General features: G+C 39.5%; 1 protein-coding gene across 8 annotated transcripts in view; it reads left to right on the top strand.

Annotated features, from left to right (window-relative positions):
• Nucleotides 1–18,220, top strand: part of si:ch211-212o1.2 (uncharacterized protein LOC492735 homolog) — an 84,458-nt gene that overhangs the window by 38,561 nt on the left and 27,677 nt on the right. For 6 of the 8 annotated variants that reach the window (XM_061917081.1, XM_061917082.1, XM_061917083.1 and 3 more), the window contains one exon: nt 17,835–17,979. The exons of the other annotated variants lie outside the window; for them this stretch is intronic. In XM_061917081.1, the coding sequence (XP_061773065.1) occupies nt 17,835–17,979 (145 nt within the window). The remainder of the gene's footprint in view (nt 1–17,834; nt 17,980–18,220) is intronic. 8 annotated transcript variants of the gene reach the window in all.

Genomic DNA, 18,220 nt, shown 5'->3' with positions numbered 1-18,220 from the left:
ACATCACTAAACTTTAGAACTTTCTTGTAAAAATCTCAGTCCGCGTCTGTCCCTGACACATTTCAGGCTGACACCCTGTGGAAACGCTCCCCACCCACACTGCTTGGTGCCTCGTCTGAGCTGCTGTGATTTACATTACCATAGTAACTAATTAGATTACCATAGTAACTACCGTATTTCTTTGAATTGCCGCCGGGTATATAATATGCACCTGCCTAGAATTACTGCCGGGTCAAACTCGTTTCGCAAAATATCATTTTTATTAGCGTAGGTCTAGAATTTCCGCCGGGTCAAACTCGTTTCGCCAAATATTTAGAAATATGGCTAGACTATTCGCTGGGTCAAACTCGTCACGTCACGAGTAACACTTGACCTGTCATCATTTTCAAAAGGGAGGAGGCTGATTTCAATCATTTGAAATCGCATAAAGGGAAGAAGATTAAGAGCTATTCAGTAGGATTTAAGGTCCAAGCTATTGAATATGCTAAAAAGAACAGTAAGCAGCTATGTTTTATTAATATACCGTAGCTGCGTGTGTCAAATATGAGTCATTAAGTGATCCTTCTTGTGACTACTCGGCTGCAGAAGAAGTGACAACAAGCAGCAAGAGTGAGCAGCGTGTGTTTATTTTTTTCCTCTCCCTTGCACTTTTAACATGGAGGATTACATATCTAAAATAAAACAGTTTTCTGAACTGGACTTTCAATCGAAGCAGGAGGTAATAAAGGAAGATCTTCATTGAGACTTTTAAAACTGAAGAAAGATAAGGAAGACTTCTATAAACAAGTTATCGATGCTTTTGATCAGAAGGAGCTGCGCATGGACTTCATTTATAAGTAAAGGTAAGACCATAATAACGTTTTTTTAATTAAATGTGCTTTTCATGATGGTATCCTTACACTCAAATTTATAAGCACTGGCCTAAATTTACCGCATGCCTTTGGTAAACGCCGGAGTGAGAAGAGGTTTTAAATTAATTAGCGCCCCGGCGGCAATTCAAAGAAATACTTTAGAAATAATACAAATACATCATTGTAAATTAAAACAAAAAAAGTGCAACCAAATTTAAAGGAATAATAGTTTAATACTAGTTAGTGTCTGAGGTGTAGGGTGTTTCAAGCACTTTTAAAAGACAAAAAGAAAGGAACTTGTAAATATTATACTGTACATGGAGCCTGTCGACTGACATCGTTCTATCACGTTTTTCAGTCAATCCGTCACTTTCAACCCCTGACAATAAATACACATTTCAATCAAAAATCATCTTCACATTGCAAAAATAGTGATTACCGTATTTTCCGCACTATAAGGCGCACCTAAAAACCTCAAATTTTCTCAAAAGCTGACAGTACGCCTTATAAATGGACTAATATTGAGCCACAACAGGTCTCACAACTACGTTAAGCAGCCACCGACTTAATATTCCCTCGTAGAAGAAGAAGTGCGCTTCCTCTACGGCAGGGGTGTCCAAACTTTTTCCACTGAGGTCCACAGACTGAAAAATCTAAGTATGCGGGGACCATTTTGATATTTTTCTTTTTTAAAAGCAATAAAATTGTTTTTGTTTTTTACCTTTATGGCTTTCCTCAACTGTGGTTCCCGGTCTCCGGAAGGGTCTCAGTCATAAAAATGTTAGAAATAAGTCATAAATTATTATTTTTTTCATTTAACGCTTGAATCTCTAGATCAACTTCAGGTCTGTGTGTCGTTATAAAAAAATTTTAAATTTTGTTTTTTATGTTTATGGCCTTTATGTCAAAACCCTTATTTATTTGGCAAACACACACACTATGCAACATTTTCCCCCAAAACATTTCAAATTGGAATATTTGATGTGAAGTAATTGGAACCCTTTTTTTTGTTTTTGTTTTTGTCCTGTCCAGCTTCTCAGGCAAATCATACAGTTGATGTAGACGCTTATATTGGCTGTTCAGATTTACTTTACAAAAGAGACGTGTAAGATACTTCTCTTGTTGCCTCATTTGAATTTGACTTTATTAAATGTATTTATATTATTATTTGGTACAGCCGGGCCGGAGCAGGAGGTGATAGAAAGAGAAAAAAAAAAGGAAGACAGAGGGGGAAATTGTGGAGATAAGAGGAGGATTAGACAGAGAGACAAAAACAACAACAGCAAACACAACAATAACAACATAAACAACAACAACAATAGAACAACACCGTAATTGTAACCCTCAATAGTTCAATAATTTTTAACAATAAAAAAAGAATAAGTGTTGAAAATAAGCCAAATGTATATTTATATATTTTTACTTTTAACGCTTAAGTCTGTAGATCTCTTCATTATAAGATTTTATCATTTTTTTCATACTTTTTTGTTTGTTTGTTTGATGCCCTTTTTGTGAAAGAAAACTTTGTTTTGCACAAAATATGCAATATTATCACCCCAAAAATAATATTTGAAAGTGAAATAGTTCCAGTGAAGTAATTGGAGCCTTCAGCAGGTCAATAACAGTCCGCACGGCAGCTTTGTGTTATTAGTGTCAACACTGCAACTTTTTCTTGTTACATGTCACTGTTTACTCTTTTATTACACTCTTTTATGTTTTAAATGTTTATTATACTATTTTTTAGAATGGGGCAGGGGCCATTAATATAGCTGGGGGCCACGAATGGACACGCCTGTGCTACGGTAAGCAGCCGCCAACCTCATTTTCCCTCGTAGAAGAAGAAGCGCGTGGTGCATGCTGGGATATACGACTGCTACTTTTGCTGTTGTTTTTCAACATACCATATTTCCTTGAATTGCCGCCGGGTATATCGTAAAAAAAGGGTTTGAAAAATTTTGAATTCCTGGAATGTTTTTGAACTTTGAAAAATGATATTTTGAATGTCCAGGATGAGTGGAAAATGTTGAAGTTGGAATGGTTTGAATCGGTTGAAAAATGTGGAAATTTGAAAAATGGCCAATTCATTTTGAATAGGGAATAAATGTCCCGGAAAACCTGGAATTCTGGTAAATGTGTGAATTTTTGGAATTTGTCAAGGGAAAGCCCGGTATTTTTGAATGGGCTGAACAGTTTGAAGTTGAAACGGCTTGAATCGGATAAAAAATATGGGAATTGTGAAACTTAGAAAAATGTCTCATTCTTTTCAATGGGAATTTTGGCAAAATGCTAAATATTTTGAATGTTGTTAATGGTTGGTTTTGGAATTTTTCAAATTGGTGGAGAAATGTTGAAGTAGTAACATTGATACTTGAGAAATAGAAGCACCGGGAAAACCGGGAATTTTTCCAGTTAAAAAACAACTTTTGTCCTGATTAAGAGGAATGATCTGACGGTGGAACGATTAGAGTGGGTTGAAAAATGTGGAAGGAGTAGTCGAGAGAAAAAAAGGTGAAAAACAGGTTTGAAAAAAATGTGAATTCCTGGAATTTTTTTGAACTTTGAAAAATGATAGTTTGAATGTCCAGGATGAGTGGAATATGTTGAAGTTGGAATGGTTTGAATCGGTAAAAAAAGGTGAAAATGGTGGAAATTTGCTAAAATGGCCAATTCATTTTGAATGGGAAAAAAATGTCCCGGAAAACCTGGAATTCTGTTAAATGTGTGAATTTTTTGAATTTGTCAAGGGAACGCCCGCGATTCCTAAACAGGTTGAACAGTTTGAAGTGGAAACGGTTTGAATCGGGTGAAAAATATGGGAGTTGTGGAACTTAGAAAAACGTCTCCATTCTTTTCAATGGGAATTTCAGCAAAATGCGAAATATTTTGAATGTTGTGAATGGTTGGTGTTGGAATTTTTCAAATTGGTCGACAAATGTTGAAGTGGTAACATTTTTAATTGAGAAATATAAGTACGTAATTCCTGGAATTACGGGTAAACCGGGAATTTTTCCAGTTAAAAAACAACTTTGTTTTTTTGTCCTGATTAAGAGGAATTATCTGACGGTGGAATGGTTGAAGTGGGTTGAAAAATGTGGAAGGAGTAGTCGAGAGAAAAAAAGGTGAAAAAAGGATTTGAAAAAATGTGAATTCCTGGAATTTTTTTTAACTTTGAAAAATGATAGTTTGAATGTCCAGGATGAGTGGAATATGTTGAAGTTGGAATAGTTTGAATCGGTTAAAAAAACGTGGAAATGGTGGAAATTTGAAAAATGGCCAATTCATTTTGAATGGGAAAAATGTCCCGGAAAACCTGGAATTCTGATAAATGTGTGAATTTTTGGAATTTGTCAAGGGAAAACCCGCGATTCCTGAACAGGCTGAACAGTCTGAAGTTAAAACGGCTTGAATCGGATAAAAAAATATGAGAGTTGTAAAACTTATAAAAATGTCCCATTCTTTTCAATTGGAATTTCAAAAATGCTAAATATTTAGAATGTTGTGAATGGTTGGTGTTGGAATTTTTCAAATCAGTGGAGAAATGTTGAAGTAGTAACATTAATACTTGAGAAATAGAAGCACGGAATTCCGGGAAAACTAGGAATTTTTCCAGTTAAAAAACAACTTTTGTCCTGATTAAGAAGAATGATCTGACGGTGGAATGTTTGAAGTGGGTTGAAAAATGTGGAAGTAGTAGTCGAGAGAAAAAAGGTTTGAAAAAATGTGAATTCCTGGAATTTTTTTTAACTTTGAAAAATGATAGTTTGAATGTCCAGGATGAGTGGAATATGTTGAAGGAGGAATGGTTTGAATCGGTTAAAAAATGTGGAAATGGTCGAAATGTAAAAAATGGCCAATTCATTTTGAATGGGAAAAATGTCCCGGAAAACCTGGATTTCTGGTAAATGTGTGAATTTTTGGAATTTGTCAAGGGAAAGCCCGCGATTTCTGAACAGGCTGAACAGTTTGAAGTCGAAACGGCTTGAATCGGATAAAAAAATATGGGAGTTGTAAAACTTATAAAAATGTCCCATTCTTTTCAATTGGAATTTCAAAAATGCTAAATATTTAGAATGTTGTGAATGGTTGGTGTTGGAATTTTTCAAATCAGTGGAGAAATGTTGAAGTATAACTTTAATACTTGAGAAATAAAAGCACGGAATTCCGGGAAAACCTGGAATTTTTCCAGTTAAAAAACAACTTTTGTCCTGATTAAGAGGAATGATCTGAAGATGGAACGGTTGAAGTGGCTTGAAAATCATTGGAGTTGTTGAGAGAATAAAGGGTGAAAAACAGGTTTGAAAAAATGTGAATTCCTGGAATTTTTTGGAACTTTGAAAAATGATAGTTTGAATGTCCAGGATGAGTGGAATATGTTGAAGTTGGAATGGTTTGAATCGGTTGAAAAATGTAGAAATGGTGGAAATGTGAAAAATGTCCTGGAAAACCTGGAGTTCTGGTAAATTTGTGGATTTTTGGAATTTGTCAAGGGAAAGCCCGCGATTCCTGAATGGGCTGAACAGTTTGAAGTGGAAATGGTTTGAATCGGGTGAAAAATGTGCAAGGTGGAGTACGCCAAAATCTGGAGAAGAAGAAGGAAAAAAACATGTGTGAATGCTTTGGAGCATTCACACAATAATACTACTATGTAGATGATTTTAGTGTAGAAAACCAAAGCATTCACACAATGATTTGACTCAAAGTCCGCGAAATCATAACATCATTAATGACGTATCAACAAAACTTATAGTAAGCAGCCGGTCTGTCGCTGCAGCACAGGTGTTACTAATGAGGCTAACGAGGGCCGCTGAGTCTAATTGCACACACCTGTGTCTCCCGAGCATCTCACAAATGGCTGCTCAACACTCAGCTAATCAGGAGTAGTTTGTTAATGAGGCCACACCCGCATCCAGACAGGAAACATGTGCGCAATCCAGAATCCACACAAACCAAAAATTGGCGAAGTGTTTGAATGTTTTGACAAGCTTTGTCAGCTACTGCTGTTAGCCTCAGGGGTTATTTAGCGCTGTTAGCCTTTTCATATTCAAATCCACTTCAATTGGGAGGGCAGGGTGTCTTTATCCTCCGTCTCAAAATACCCAGACACAAAAAACAACCAAGGCGCATGTGTACACACTTCACACTGTGAGGACACACACTGTCTCCTACCGATAAAAAAAAACAAAAAAAAACATGCAAATGTAGGCCGGCTGCAGGGTCTTCAGACCCAGTTGTGCTCCTGAAGCTCAGTAAAGGTCTAATCACAAATAAGCTTCAAATGCTTTGAAGTATAAACTTAAAGGCCTACTGAAATGAGATGTTCTTATTTAAACGGGGATAGCAGGTCCATTCTATGTGTCATACTTGATCATTTCGCGATATTGCCATATTTTTGCTGAAGGGATTTAGTAGAGAACATCCACCATAAAGTTCGCCACTTTTGGTCGCTAATAAAAAAGCCTTGCCTGTACCGGAAGTAGCAGACGATGTGCGCGTGACGTCACGGGTTGTGGAGCTCCTCACATCTGAACATTGTTTACAATCATGGCCACCAGCTGCGAGAGCGATTCGGACCGAGAAAGCGACAATTTCCTAATTAATTTGAGCGAGGATGAAAGATTCGTGGATGAGGAAAGTGAGAGTGAAGGACTAGAAAAAAAAAAGGACTAGAGGGCAGTGGGAGCGATTCAGATAGGGAAGATGCTGTGAGAGGTGCCTTTGCAGCGATGGGGGTGGCAGGGCTACTCGGCCAGGCCCAACCGTTACAAGGGATAGAGCCATACCGCTTTGAACTCGACGCTGACGGTGACAGTCAGGAGGATGCTGCTGATATTGATGCTGGAGTAACACACAACATAGATTACCTTCAGAATACAGAATGGTAATAATGATCGCTGCATAATACACTGTACTTTGTGTGCGTGGTCCAATCCAACCGTGTTCGCTTGACATCTCTGTTTCATAGTAAAGATTGACTATCATCTTTCGGGAATGTAAACAATGAAACACTGGTTGTGATTGGGTTGCTACAGGCGGCCACAATACACCGCTTCCCACCTACAGCTTTCTTCTTTGACGTCTCCATTGTTCGTTGAAGAAATTGCAAAAGATTAACCAACACAGGAGTCCAGAATACTGTGGAATTTTGCGATGAAAACAGGCGACTTATAGCTGGGCACAATGCTGGCACAAAATGTCCTCTACAATGTGTGACGTCACGCGCAGGCGTCATCATACCGAAGCGTTTTCAGCAATATTTTTTGGAGCGAAATTTAAAATTGCACTTTAGTAAACTAACCCAGCCGTATTGGCATGTGTTGCAATGTTAATATTTTATCATTGATATATAAACTATCAGACTGCGTGGTCGCTAGTAGTGGCTTTCAGTAGGCCTTTAAGGCTGAATCCAAATTCTCCCCCTTACCCCTTTGTCTTCGCTCTCGGTCCTCGGTTTTGAACGTTTTATAACAAACAAGTGATTACCGTATTTTTTCGGACTAAAAAGCGTACTAAAAATCCTTTTATTTTTCTCAAAACTCTACAGTGCACCTTATAACCCGGTGCGCCTAATGTACAGAATCATTTTGGTTGTGCTTGCTGACCTCGAAGCTCCTTGATTTGGTACACGGTGTAATGGTAAGTGTGACCATGGATTGATTAACGTGGACCCTGACTTAAACAAGTTGAAAAACTTATTGGGGTGTTACCATTTAGTGGTCAATTGTACGGAATATGTACTGTACTGTGCAATCTACTAATAAAAGTTTCAATCAATCAATCAAAGCCAGTAGATGGCAGTCAAACATAAGAGATATGTGTGGACTGTAAAATAATGGTAGTCACACACAAGATATGTGTCGACCGCAATATGACTCCCGTATCAACAAAACATCAAGTGAAAATGTGAAAATTATAATTAAATAAGTGCATTGTGTACCCCGCCTTCCGCCCAATTGTAGCTGAGATAGGCACCAGCGCCCCCCGCAACCCCAAAGGGAATAATCGGTAGAAAGTGGATGGATGGCATTGTATAATTACAACATTCATTACAACTGAAAATATATTACTAATAATTAACAAAAATAGGATGACAAAACTATTTAAATAAAAACAAACTAATAATAATTAAAGTACCATTACAAAATTTAAAAATAAATACCGTATTTCCTTGAATTGCCACCGGGGCGCCAATTAATTTAAAACTTCTTCTCACTCCGGCGTTTACCAAAGGCATGCGGTAAAAGCAAGCATGCGCTAATTATTTTAAGACCTCTTCTCACTCCGGCACTTACCAAAGGCATGTGGTAAATTTAGGCCTGCACTTATAAATTTGAGTGTGATGTAAGGATACCATCATGAAAAGCACATTAATAACTTTATTATGGTCTTACCTTTACTTATAAATGAAGTCCATGGGCAGCGCCTTCTGATCAAAAGCATCGATAACTTGTTTATAGAAGTCTTCCTTATCTTTCTTCAGTTTTAAAAGTCTCTCTGTCTCGATTGAGATCTTCTTTTATGACCTCCTACTTCGATTGAAAGTCCAGTTTAGAAAACTGTTTTATTTTAGATATGTAATCCTCCATATTAAAAGTGCAAGCGAGAAGAAAAAAATAAACGATCGCTGCTCACTCTTGCTGTGGCCTGCAATCAACTTCCCTCTAAGGTACGCGCCTGTGCAATTGCTCACTGCTCACGCGTCCCCTGTGCACGGCAAATCTAGGCTGCTCACAAAATCAAATAAAAAGATAAAGCACATAGCAGTGTGCACGTCTGCCGTCGCTCACATGTGCGCCACTGAATACTCAAGGAGTTTTGGCGTTTGCTCACACGTATGCAAAAAAGTGGAGGGAAAATTGCCTGCAGTACTGCGAAAGGCTGAAAACAGGACAGCACTTAATGTATTTAGCAGAAAATGTATTGCATACTTACATTAATTAATTAATTAAGAATGTATTGCATACTTACATTAATGAATTCAATACCGAGGATGTCGTAGTGGTTTGTGTTGTGGTTTGTGCAGCCCTTTGAGGCACTAGTGATTTAGGGCTATATAAGTAAACATTGATTGATTGATTGACTTCTTCTGCAGCCGAGTTGTCGCAAGAAGGATCACTAGCGCCCTCTACCACCAGGAGGCGGGAGTCATTTAATGACTCATATTTGACACACGCAGCTATGGTTTATTAATAAAACATAGCTGCTTACTGTTCTTTTTAGCATATTCAATAGCTTGGACCTTAAATCCTACTGAATAGCTCTTAATCTTCTTCCCTTTATGCGATTTCAAATGATTGAAATCAGCCTCCTCCATTTTGAAAGTGATGACAGGTGAAGTGTCACTCGTGACGTGACGAGTTTGACCCTGGGGAAATTCGAGACATGCGCTAATAAAAATAATATTTTGCGAAACGAGTTTGACCCGGCAGTAATTCTAGGCAGGCGCATAATATATACCCGGCGGCAATTCAAGGAAATACGGTATATTTTTAAACATGTCCTTTTTCGAATTACGGTGGGGTGGAATAAATCTAATTAGTCAGTTTGGACTTTTAAAAAAGAAGTGGGAAAAATGGAAAGACAGAAACAAAAAAAGTGTTAATGGAAATATTGGGAAATACCGTATTTCCTTGAATTGCCGCCGGGTATATAGTATGCGCCTGCCTAGAATTACTGCCGGGTCAAACTCGCTTCTCAAAATAATTAGCGCATGCTTAATATTACCGCCGGGTCAAACTGGTGACGTCCCGAGTGACACTTCCCCTGTCGTCATTTTCAAAATGGAGGAGGCTGATTTCAATACCGGTAATTTGAAATCGCATAAAGGGAAGAAGATTAAGAGCTATTCAGTAGGATTTACGGTCCAAGCTTACATCACACTCAAATTTTTACTGCATACCTTTGGTAAGTGCCGGAGTGAGAAGAGGTTTTAAATTGATTAGCGTCCCGGCGGCAATTCAAGGAAATACGGTAAAACAAAAAAAAAGTGAGAAAACTACAGCAGGAAGGTCGTAAGGACAAGACGGAGAGCGAGAGAAGGAGGTGGAAGGGGGCGGCAGGGCGTGTCGCTCCAAGCAGTGGGACAGCACCGGTTGCCGTGGTGATGGGCGAAGTGAGCTGGTGATTAGCGGATGTCGTGCGAGGCGGGCCTTTAAACGGTGTGGGATTAGAGGACACGCGGTGACTGGTGGCTCCGCCGTTAACTGGGAGCGAGGACGCCGCCCCTCTCGGCACGACCGCCGAAGCTCAGACGGCCTTTCATGTCGCTGAGGGCAGCGGCAGGGGGAGGGGTGGTGGGTGGGGGGGATGGCGGCGAGAGGAGAGAGCTCCTAATTGTGAAGATGCCAGTGGTGACTCACAAGAAAGTTGGCAAATAGACGAGCGCCATTGTGTGAAGCGTGTGACAATAATGAGTTTTCCCGCTGATGCCTCCGTGGCCGTGCGTACCTTAAAGATGCAAACCTTCCTTTTTTGGCTTTTCCACACGTGGAAATCAACTACCTTTTATGCTCCGTGGGAGCTGCTTTTTTGGCCCCTCTGTGCATCTGACATGCAGATTCTTTTTATTTGCCGGCCCCATGCACTCACAGAGAAGTGTGTGTGTGTGTCTGTTGGGTCATTTGTGTGTGTGAGTGCATTTGTGCAAGTTGACTGCTGTTCTGTGGTTTATTAAGATGCTGGATGTGAGCTCGGGGGTTGCACCGGCTGCTGAGCACCACTGAGCTGTTGTGTGCTTCTGTGTCTACTACTTACTTTACTTTTCTTTCATTTGTCCTCTAATTTAGAGAAATAAATGCTGAACATCATGCAAGATATTTCAATAATTGTCAAATAAAAATGAGCTGCATAATAGGAAATCAAATAGTATATGTCCTTCGCTATGTGGTAGGTTCCTGCAGAAGTTATCTCCTTCTGTTGTTGTTCTGTTGTTACCATGAATTGATTAACGTGGACCCCGACTTAAACAAATTGAAAAACCTATTCGGGTGTTACCATTTAGTGGTCAATTGTACAGAATATGTACTGAACTGTGCAATTTACAAATAAAAATATCACTCAATCAATCAATACACTATTTTCTTCATACGGTGTTGATCTGAAAATAGTTGCTTGAGCATTTTGTTGGTGTGGCACTAGGGGTGTAACGGTACGTGTATTTGTATTGAACAGTTTAGGTACGGGGGTTTCGGTTCAGTTCGGAGGTGTACCGAAGGTGTTTCCACACGGACATATTAAGTAGCGTACCGCACGTTGTGTAAACAATGCACACCGAGGCATAACACACAGCATGCTAGCAGCAACCGGGCTACAATAGACTGACCATACCTTCTCTTTTCACCGGGTATGTCCTCTTTTGCGGGGCTGTCCGGGTGGAGTTTCTTAAATGCCTCAAATGTCATTTTAAGTTAGGGTTGCGTGTATTTTCAATGTACGTTCAGGGTTAAGAAGGGGTTAAAAACAAAACAAATTGTGCACGCAGCAGCATTGGTGAGGGAGGGGCAGAGCCAGAGAGAGCGAGAGAGTTTTAATAAACGCGCATGCGTCGCCAGGCTCTGATTTTTACCCATAGATTTATCAGATTTTATTTTCTATTATCCATAACAGTGGTTCTCAAATGGGGGTACGCGTACCCCTGGGGGTACTTGAAGGTATGCCAAGGAGTACTTGAGATTTTTTTTAAATATTCTAAAAATAGCAACAATTCAAAAATTCTTAATAAATATATTGGACATGTTCCATAAATATTAATGTTAAAAATATATTTCTTTGTGAAGAAATGTTTAGAATGAAGTTGATGAATCCAGATGGATCTCTATTACAACCCCCAAAGAGGGCACTTAAGTTGATGATTACTTCATTGTGTAGAAATCTTTATTTTTAATTGAATAACTTGTTTATTTTTCAACAAGTGTTTAGTTATTTTTAAAAGGTTGAGTTTAGTTATTTTTAAAAGGTTGATCTATAGCAATGGTTCTCAACCTTTTTTCAGTGATGTACCCCCTGTGAACATGTTTTTAATTCAAGTACCCCCTAATCAGAGCAAAGCATTTTTGGTTGAAAAAAAAGAGATAACAAAGTAAAATACAGCACTATGTCATCAGATTCTGATTTATTAATTTGTATTACAGTGCAAAATATTGCTCGTTTGTAGTGGTCTTTCTTGAACTATTTGGAAAAAATATATAAAATTAAACTAAAAACTTGTTGAGAAATAAACAAGTGATTCAATTATAAATGCATATTTCTACACATAGAAGTAATCATCAACTTAAAGTGCCCTCTTTGGGGATTGTAAAAGAGATCCATTTGGATTCATCAACTTCATTCTTAACATTTCTTCACAAAAAAAGAAATCTTTAACATCAATATTTATGGAACATGTCCACAAAAAATCTAGCTGTCAACACTGAATATTGCATTGTTGCATTTCTTTTCACAGTTTATGAACTTACATTCATATTTTGTTGAAGTATTTTTCAATAAATATATTTAGAAAGGATTTTTGAATTGTTGCTATTTTTAGAATAATAAAAAAAAAAAATCCCGTACCCCTTGGCATACCTTCAAGTACCCCCAGGGGTACACGTACCCCCATTTGAGAACCACTGCACTACAGCAGGGGTGTCAAAGTCATTTAACTCAGGGGCCACATGGAGGGAAATGTGTGCACACGCGGGCCTATTAAAATCATGGCATTAAAAGTAAATAAAGACAACTTCAGATTATTTTCTTTGTCTTACTTTGGATTAAAATACATTCTGAAAATATAGAAAAACAAAATACCGGCAGCGTAGGGCTGGGCGATATGACCTTTTTTTTTTATTAATATCTCGATATTTTTAGGCCATATCACGATACACAATATACATCTCCATATTTTGCATTAGCCTTGAATGAACACTTGATGCATATAATCACAGCAGTATGATGATTCTATGTGTCTACATTCAAACATTCTTCTTCATACTGCATTAATTTATGCTACTTTCATGCAGAGAGGGAAATCATAAATAAAAGTGTATTTATTAAACAGTTATTAAACAGTGGCACAAACATTCATGTCATTTCCAAAACAGAAAGTGCAAGATTGTCAGAGACATTTTGAAACAAGCTATGAGTGCACTTTTGTGCATGATGTCACTAAGATGACATATCAAAACAACACTAAATTAAAGTGCACTTTTTGTTCCGAACGCCTCTACAATAGTTTAAAACAAATAAAGTGCACTTTTGTGCATGATGTCACACAAGATATTTCAATGAGTGTCAAATAAAAATTAGCTGCTTAATAGGAAATCAAACAGTGTATCTCCTTCGCTATGATATATATAAGATGGCGGCGCCCGGACGGGCTGCGACACTGCGGAGCTCTTGCTAAAGATGGAACATTTGGCGGAAATGCCGGACAGTTCTGCAGACTTCATGGCTGGCTCGCATCGTGATCACGGAGTGATCACGTACGACCGCCAGACACTTCTGGATATGGACATATCGGGCCGTTTTGGACTGATAGACGCGTGCTTGTTCAACGTGCTAACTAGCATGGGAATACTTCGGCGGCTACATCCAGCGGCCTGTGAAGCAGGGGAGTATAGTAGCTGCGGGGGATGTCTACGGAGCAGACGCCAGCTGTGTGATCGGAAACGCGGATGCCGAGCGGGGCTAAAAACAACGCAGAAGGCTAATCCCCACAGAACACCACTTCCCTCCATCCTGCAGCCGGATTTAAATAAAGGATGCGAGACTGCTGGTCTGGGTAAGGAGTCAGTTAAATTAGAATAAGTTTTTTCTGCTTTGAGTGTTTCAGAGTTGGACATGTGTTTTACCGAGGTGGCTAACTATGATGCGTGCAGTTTATCAAAGCAACAAACAAACAATCGGAAAATCCCCGTTACTGAGGTGGCTAACCATGATGCGTGCAGTTTATCAAAGCAACAATCAAACAATCGGAACATTCCCGTCGTATCAATTCCTAGATATGGTCGTAATTATACTGAATGCACTGGGCATAATAAACACAACATTATTAATATTGCTACTACGGATAATTTGATCAAAAATTCCCTAAAACAGCCGACTACCTATAATATAGGTTTTTTAAACATAAGATCATTGTCTCCCAAAACGTTGTTAGTTAATGATATTATCAGAGACAACAATCTTAACGTCATCGGTCTCAGCGAAACCTGGCTTAAACCAAACGACTTTTTTGCGCTAAATGAGGCATGTCCTCCTAACTTTACACATGCGCATATTGCCCGTCCGCTTAAAAGGGGTGGGGGGGTCGCACTAATATACAACGAAAACTTTAACCTTAGTCCTAACATAAATAATAAATATAAATCGTTTGAGGTGCTTACTATGAAGTCTGTCACACCGCTCCCTCTACACCTGGCTGTTATCTACCGCCCCCCAGGGCCCTATTCGGACTTTATCAATGAATTCTCAGAGTTCGTTGCTGATCTAGTGACACACGCCGATAATATAATCATAATGGGGGACTTTAATATCCATATGAATACCCCATCGGACCCACCGTGCGTAGCGCTCCAGACTATAATTGATAGCTGTGGTCTCACACAAATAATAAATGAACCCACGCATCGCAACGGTAATACGATAGACCTAGTGCTTGTCAGGGGTATCAGCGTTTCCAAAGTTACGATACTCCCGTATACTAAAGTATTGTCCGATCATTACCTTATAAAATTCGAGGTTCAGACGCATGTTCGTCAAACTAATAATAATAATAACTACTATAGCAGCCGCAACATTAATACGGCCACAACGACAACTCTTGCTGACCTACTGCCCTCGGTAATGGCACCATTCCCAAAGTATGTGGGCTCTATTGATAACCTCACTAACAACTTTAACGACGCCCTGCGCGAAACCATTGATAACATAGCACCGCTAAAGTTAAAAAAGGCTCCAAAAAAGCGCACCCCGTGGTTTACAGAAGAAACTAGAGCTCAGAAATTATTATGCAGAAAGCTGGAACGCAAATGGCGCACGACTAAACTTGAGGTGCACCATCAAGCATGGAGTGATGGTTTAATAACTTATAAACGCATGCTTACCTTAGCTAAAGCTAAATATTACTCAAATCTCATCCACCGTAATAAAAACGATCCTAAATTTTTGTTTAGTACGGTAGCATCGCTAACCCAACAAGGGACTCCTTCCAGTAGCTCCACCCACTCAGCTGATGACTTTATGCAATTCTTTAGTAAGAAAATTGAAGTCATTAGAAAGGAGATTAAAGACAATGCGTCCCAGCTACAACGGGGTTCTATTAACACTGACACGATTGTATATACGGCGGATACTGCCCTCCAAAATACTTTCTCTCGTTTTGAGGAAATAACATTAGAGGAATTGTTACAACGTGTAAATGGAATAAAACAAACAACATGTTTACTTGACCCTCTTCCTGGGAAACTGATCAAGGAGCTCTTTGTATTATTAGGTCCATCAGTGCAAAATATTATAAACTTATCACTTTCCTCGGGCACTGTTCCCCTAGCATTCAAAAAAGCGGTTATTCATCCTCTTCTTAAAAGACCTAACCTCGATCCTGACCTCATGGTAAACTACCGTCCGGTGTCTCACCTTCCCTTTATTTCAAAAATCCTCGAAAAAATTGTTGCGGAGCAGTTAAATGAACACTTAGCGTCTAACAATCTATGTGAAACCTTTCAATCCGGTTTCAGGGCAAATCACTCCACGGAGAAAGCCCTCGCAAAAATGACTAATGATCTATTGCTAACGATGGATTCTGATGCGTCATCTATGTTGCTGCTCCTCGATCTTAGCGCTGCTTTCGATACTGTCGATCATAATATTTTATTAGAACGTATCAAAACACGAATTGGTATGTCAGACTTAGCCCTGTCTTGGTTTAACTCTTATCTTACTGATAGGATGCAGTGTGTCTCCCATAACAATGTGACCTCGGACTACGTTAAGGTAACGTGTGGAGTTCCCCAGGGTTCGGTCCTTGGCCCTGCACTCTTCAGCATCTACATGCTGCCGCTAGGTGACATCATACGCAAATACGGTGTTAGCTTTCACTGTTATGCTGATGACACCCAACTCTACATGCCCCTAAAGCTGACCAACATGCCGGATTGTAGTCAGCTGGAGGCGTGTCTTAAAGAAATTAAACAATGGATGTCCGCTAACTTTTTGCAACTCAACGCCAAAAAAACGGAAATGCTGATTATTGGTCCTGCTAGACACCGAACTCTATTTAATAATACAACTCTAACATTTGACAACCAAACAATTAAACAAGGCGACACGGTAAAGAATCTGGGTATTATCTTCGACCCAACTCTCTCCTTTGAGGCACACATTAAAAGCGTTACTAAAACGGCCTTCTTTCATCTCCGCAATATCGCTAAAATTCGCTCCATTCTGTCCACTAAAGACGCTGAGATCATTATCCATGCGTTTGTTACGTCTCGCCTCGACTACTGTAACGTATTATTTTCGGGTCTCCCCATGTCTAGCATTAAAAGATTACAGTTGGTACAAAATGCGGCTGCTAGACTTTTGACAAGAACAAGAAAGTTTGATCACATAACGCCTGTACTGGCTCACCTGCACTGGCTTCCTGTGCACTTAAGATGTGACTTTAAGGTTTTACTACTTACGTATAAAATACTACACGGTCTAGCTCCATCCTATCTTGCCGATTGTATTGTACCATATGTCCCGGCAAGAAATCTGCGTTCAAAGGACTCCGGCTTATTAGTGATTCCCAAAGCCCAAAAAAAGTCTGCGGGCTGTAGAGCTTTTTCATTTCGGGCTCCAGTACTCTGGAATGCCCTCCCGGTAACAGTTCGAGATGCCACCTCAGTAGAAGCATTTAAGTCTCACCTTAAAACTCATTTGTATACTCTAGCCTTTAAATAGACTCCCTTTTTAGACCAGTTGATCTGCCGTTTCTTTTCTTTTTCTTCTATGTCCCACTCTCCTTTGTGGAGGGAGTCCGGTCCGATCCGGTGGCCATGTACTGCTCGCCTGTGTATCGGCTGGGGACATCTCTGCGCTGCTGATCCGCCTCCGCTTGGGATGGTTTCCTGCTGGCTCCGCTGTGAACGGGACTCTCGCTGCTGTGTTGGATCCGCTTTGGACTGGACTCTCGCGACTGTGTTGGATCCATTATGGATTGAACTTTCACAGTATCATGTTAGACCCGCTCAACATCCATTGCTTTCCACCTCTCCAAGGTTCTCATAGTCATCATTGTCACCGACGTCCCACTGGGTTATTATTGTCACCGATGTCCCACTGGGTGTGAGTTTTCCTTGCCCTTATGTGGGCCTACCGAGGATGTCGTAGTGGTTTGTGCAGCCCTTTGAGACACTAGTGATTTAGTGCTATATAAGTAAACATTGATTGATTGATTGATATGTGGTAGGTTCCTGCGGACATTATCTCCTTATGTTGTTGACTATTTTTTTCATACGGTGTTGATGTGGAAATAGTTGCTTGGGCATTTTGTTGGTGTGGCACCGGCCGGAGATGTTGACATGCGGAGTTTCAAGCACTCTTCATTCTCTAGCGGGTGAATTTTCAAATGATGCTACATTAGCGAAATGGTGGTACTGTTTTCCCCATTCCATTTCTTTTATTGCCATGTATTTTCTTATTTTATATGCTGTAAAAAAAAAGAAAACAATGCAAATATTATGGTTAAATTGTGGCGCCTCAGCTGCCAGTTTTATACAGTACAATCTAAAGATTTGTTTTTGTACAGTGTACATAAAAAATACAGACAAATACACACATTTTATATATACATATTTATATTCATACTGCATATTATTCACTGTTAAAAGTGGCCCTCTGAGGGCAACCATAACCGCCATGTGGCCCTCAATGAAAACCAGTTCTACATGAACAATGAGTATTGCTCTAACCCCCAATATGTTGAAAATGTTTTTGAAATGTTGAGTTTTTTCTGTTTATCTGCAGGCGTTTATTCGTCCATTCAGGGAGCATCACATTGACCCAACTGCCATCACCCGCCACGACTTTGTTGAAACCAATGGCGACAACTGTATGATCCCCATTTTGCCACTGGCACATATGGCTTACAAGTTCCTCACTTACACATCAGGTGACACACACACACACACACACACACACACACACACACTGATAGGATAAATGCCCACTATAAGAGTGTACTGAAAGGCCTACTGAAATGAGATGTTCTTATTTAAACGGGGATAGCAGGTCCATTCTACGTGTCACACTTGATCATTTCGCGATATTGCCATACTTTTGCTGAAAGGATTTAGTAGAGAACATCGACGATAAAGTTGTCAACTTTTGGTCGCTAATAAAAAAGCCTTGCC

Source organism: Nerophis ophidion, linkage group LG12, assembly GCF_033978795.1.
Source record: "Nerophis ophidion isolate RoL-2023_Sa linkage group LG12, RoL_Noph_v1.0, whole genome shotgun sequence".
NCBI classification, from domain to species: Eukaryota; Metazoa; Chordata; class Actinopteri; order Syngnathiformes; family Syngnathidae; genus Nerophis; species Nerophis ophidion.
Note: the sequence above shows the minus strand (reverse complement) of the source record. Positions and strands in the feature narration are given on the sequence as shown.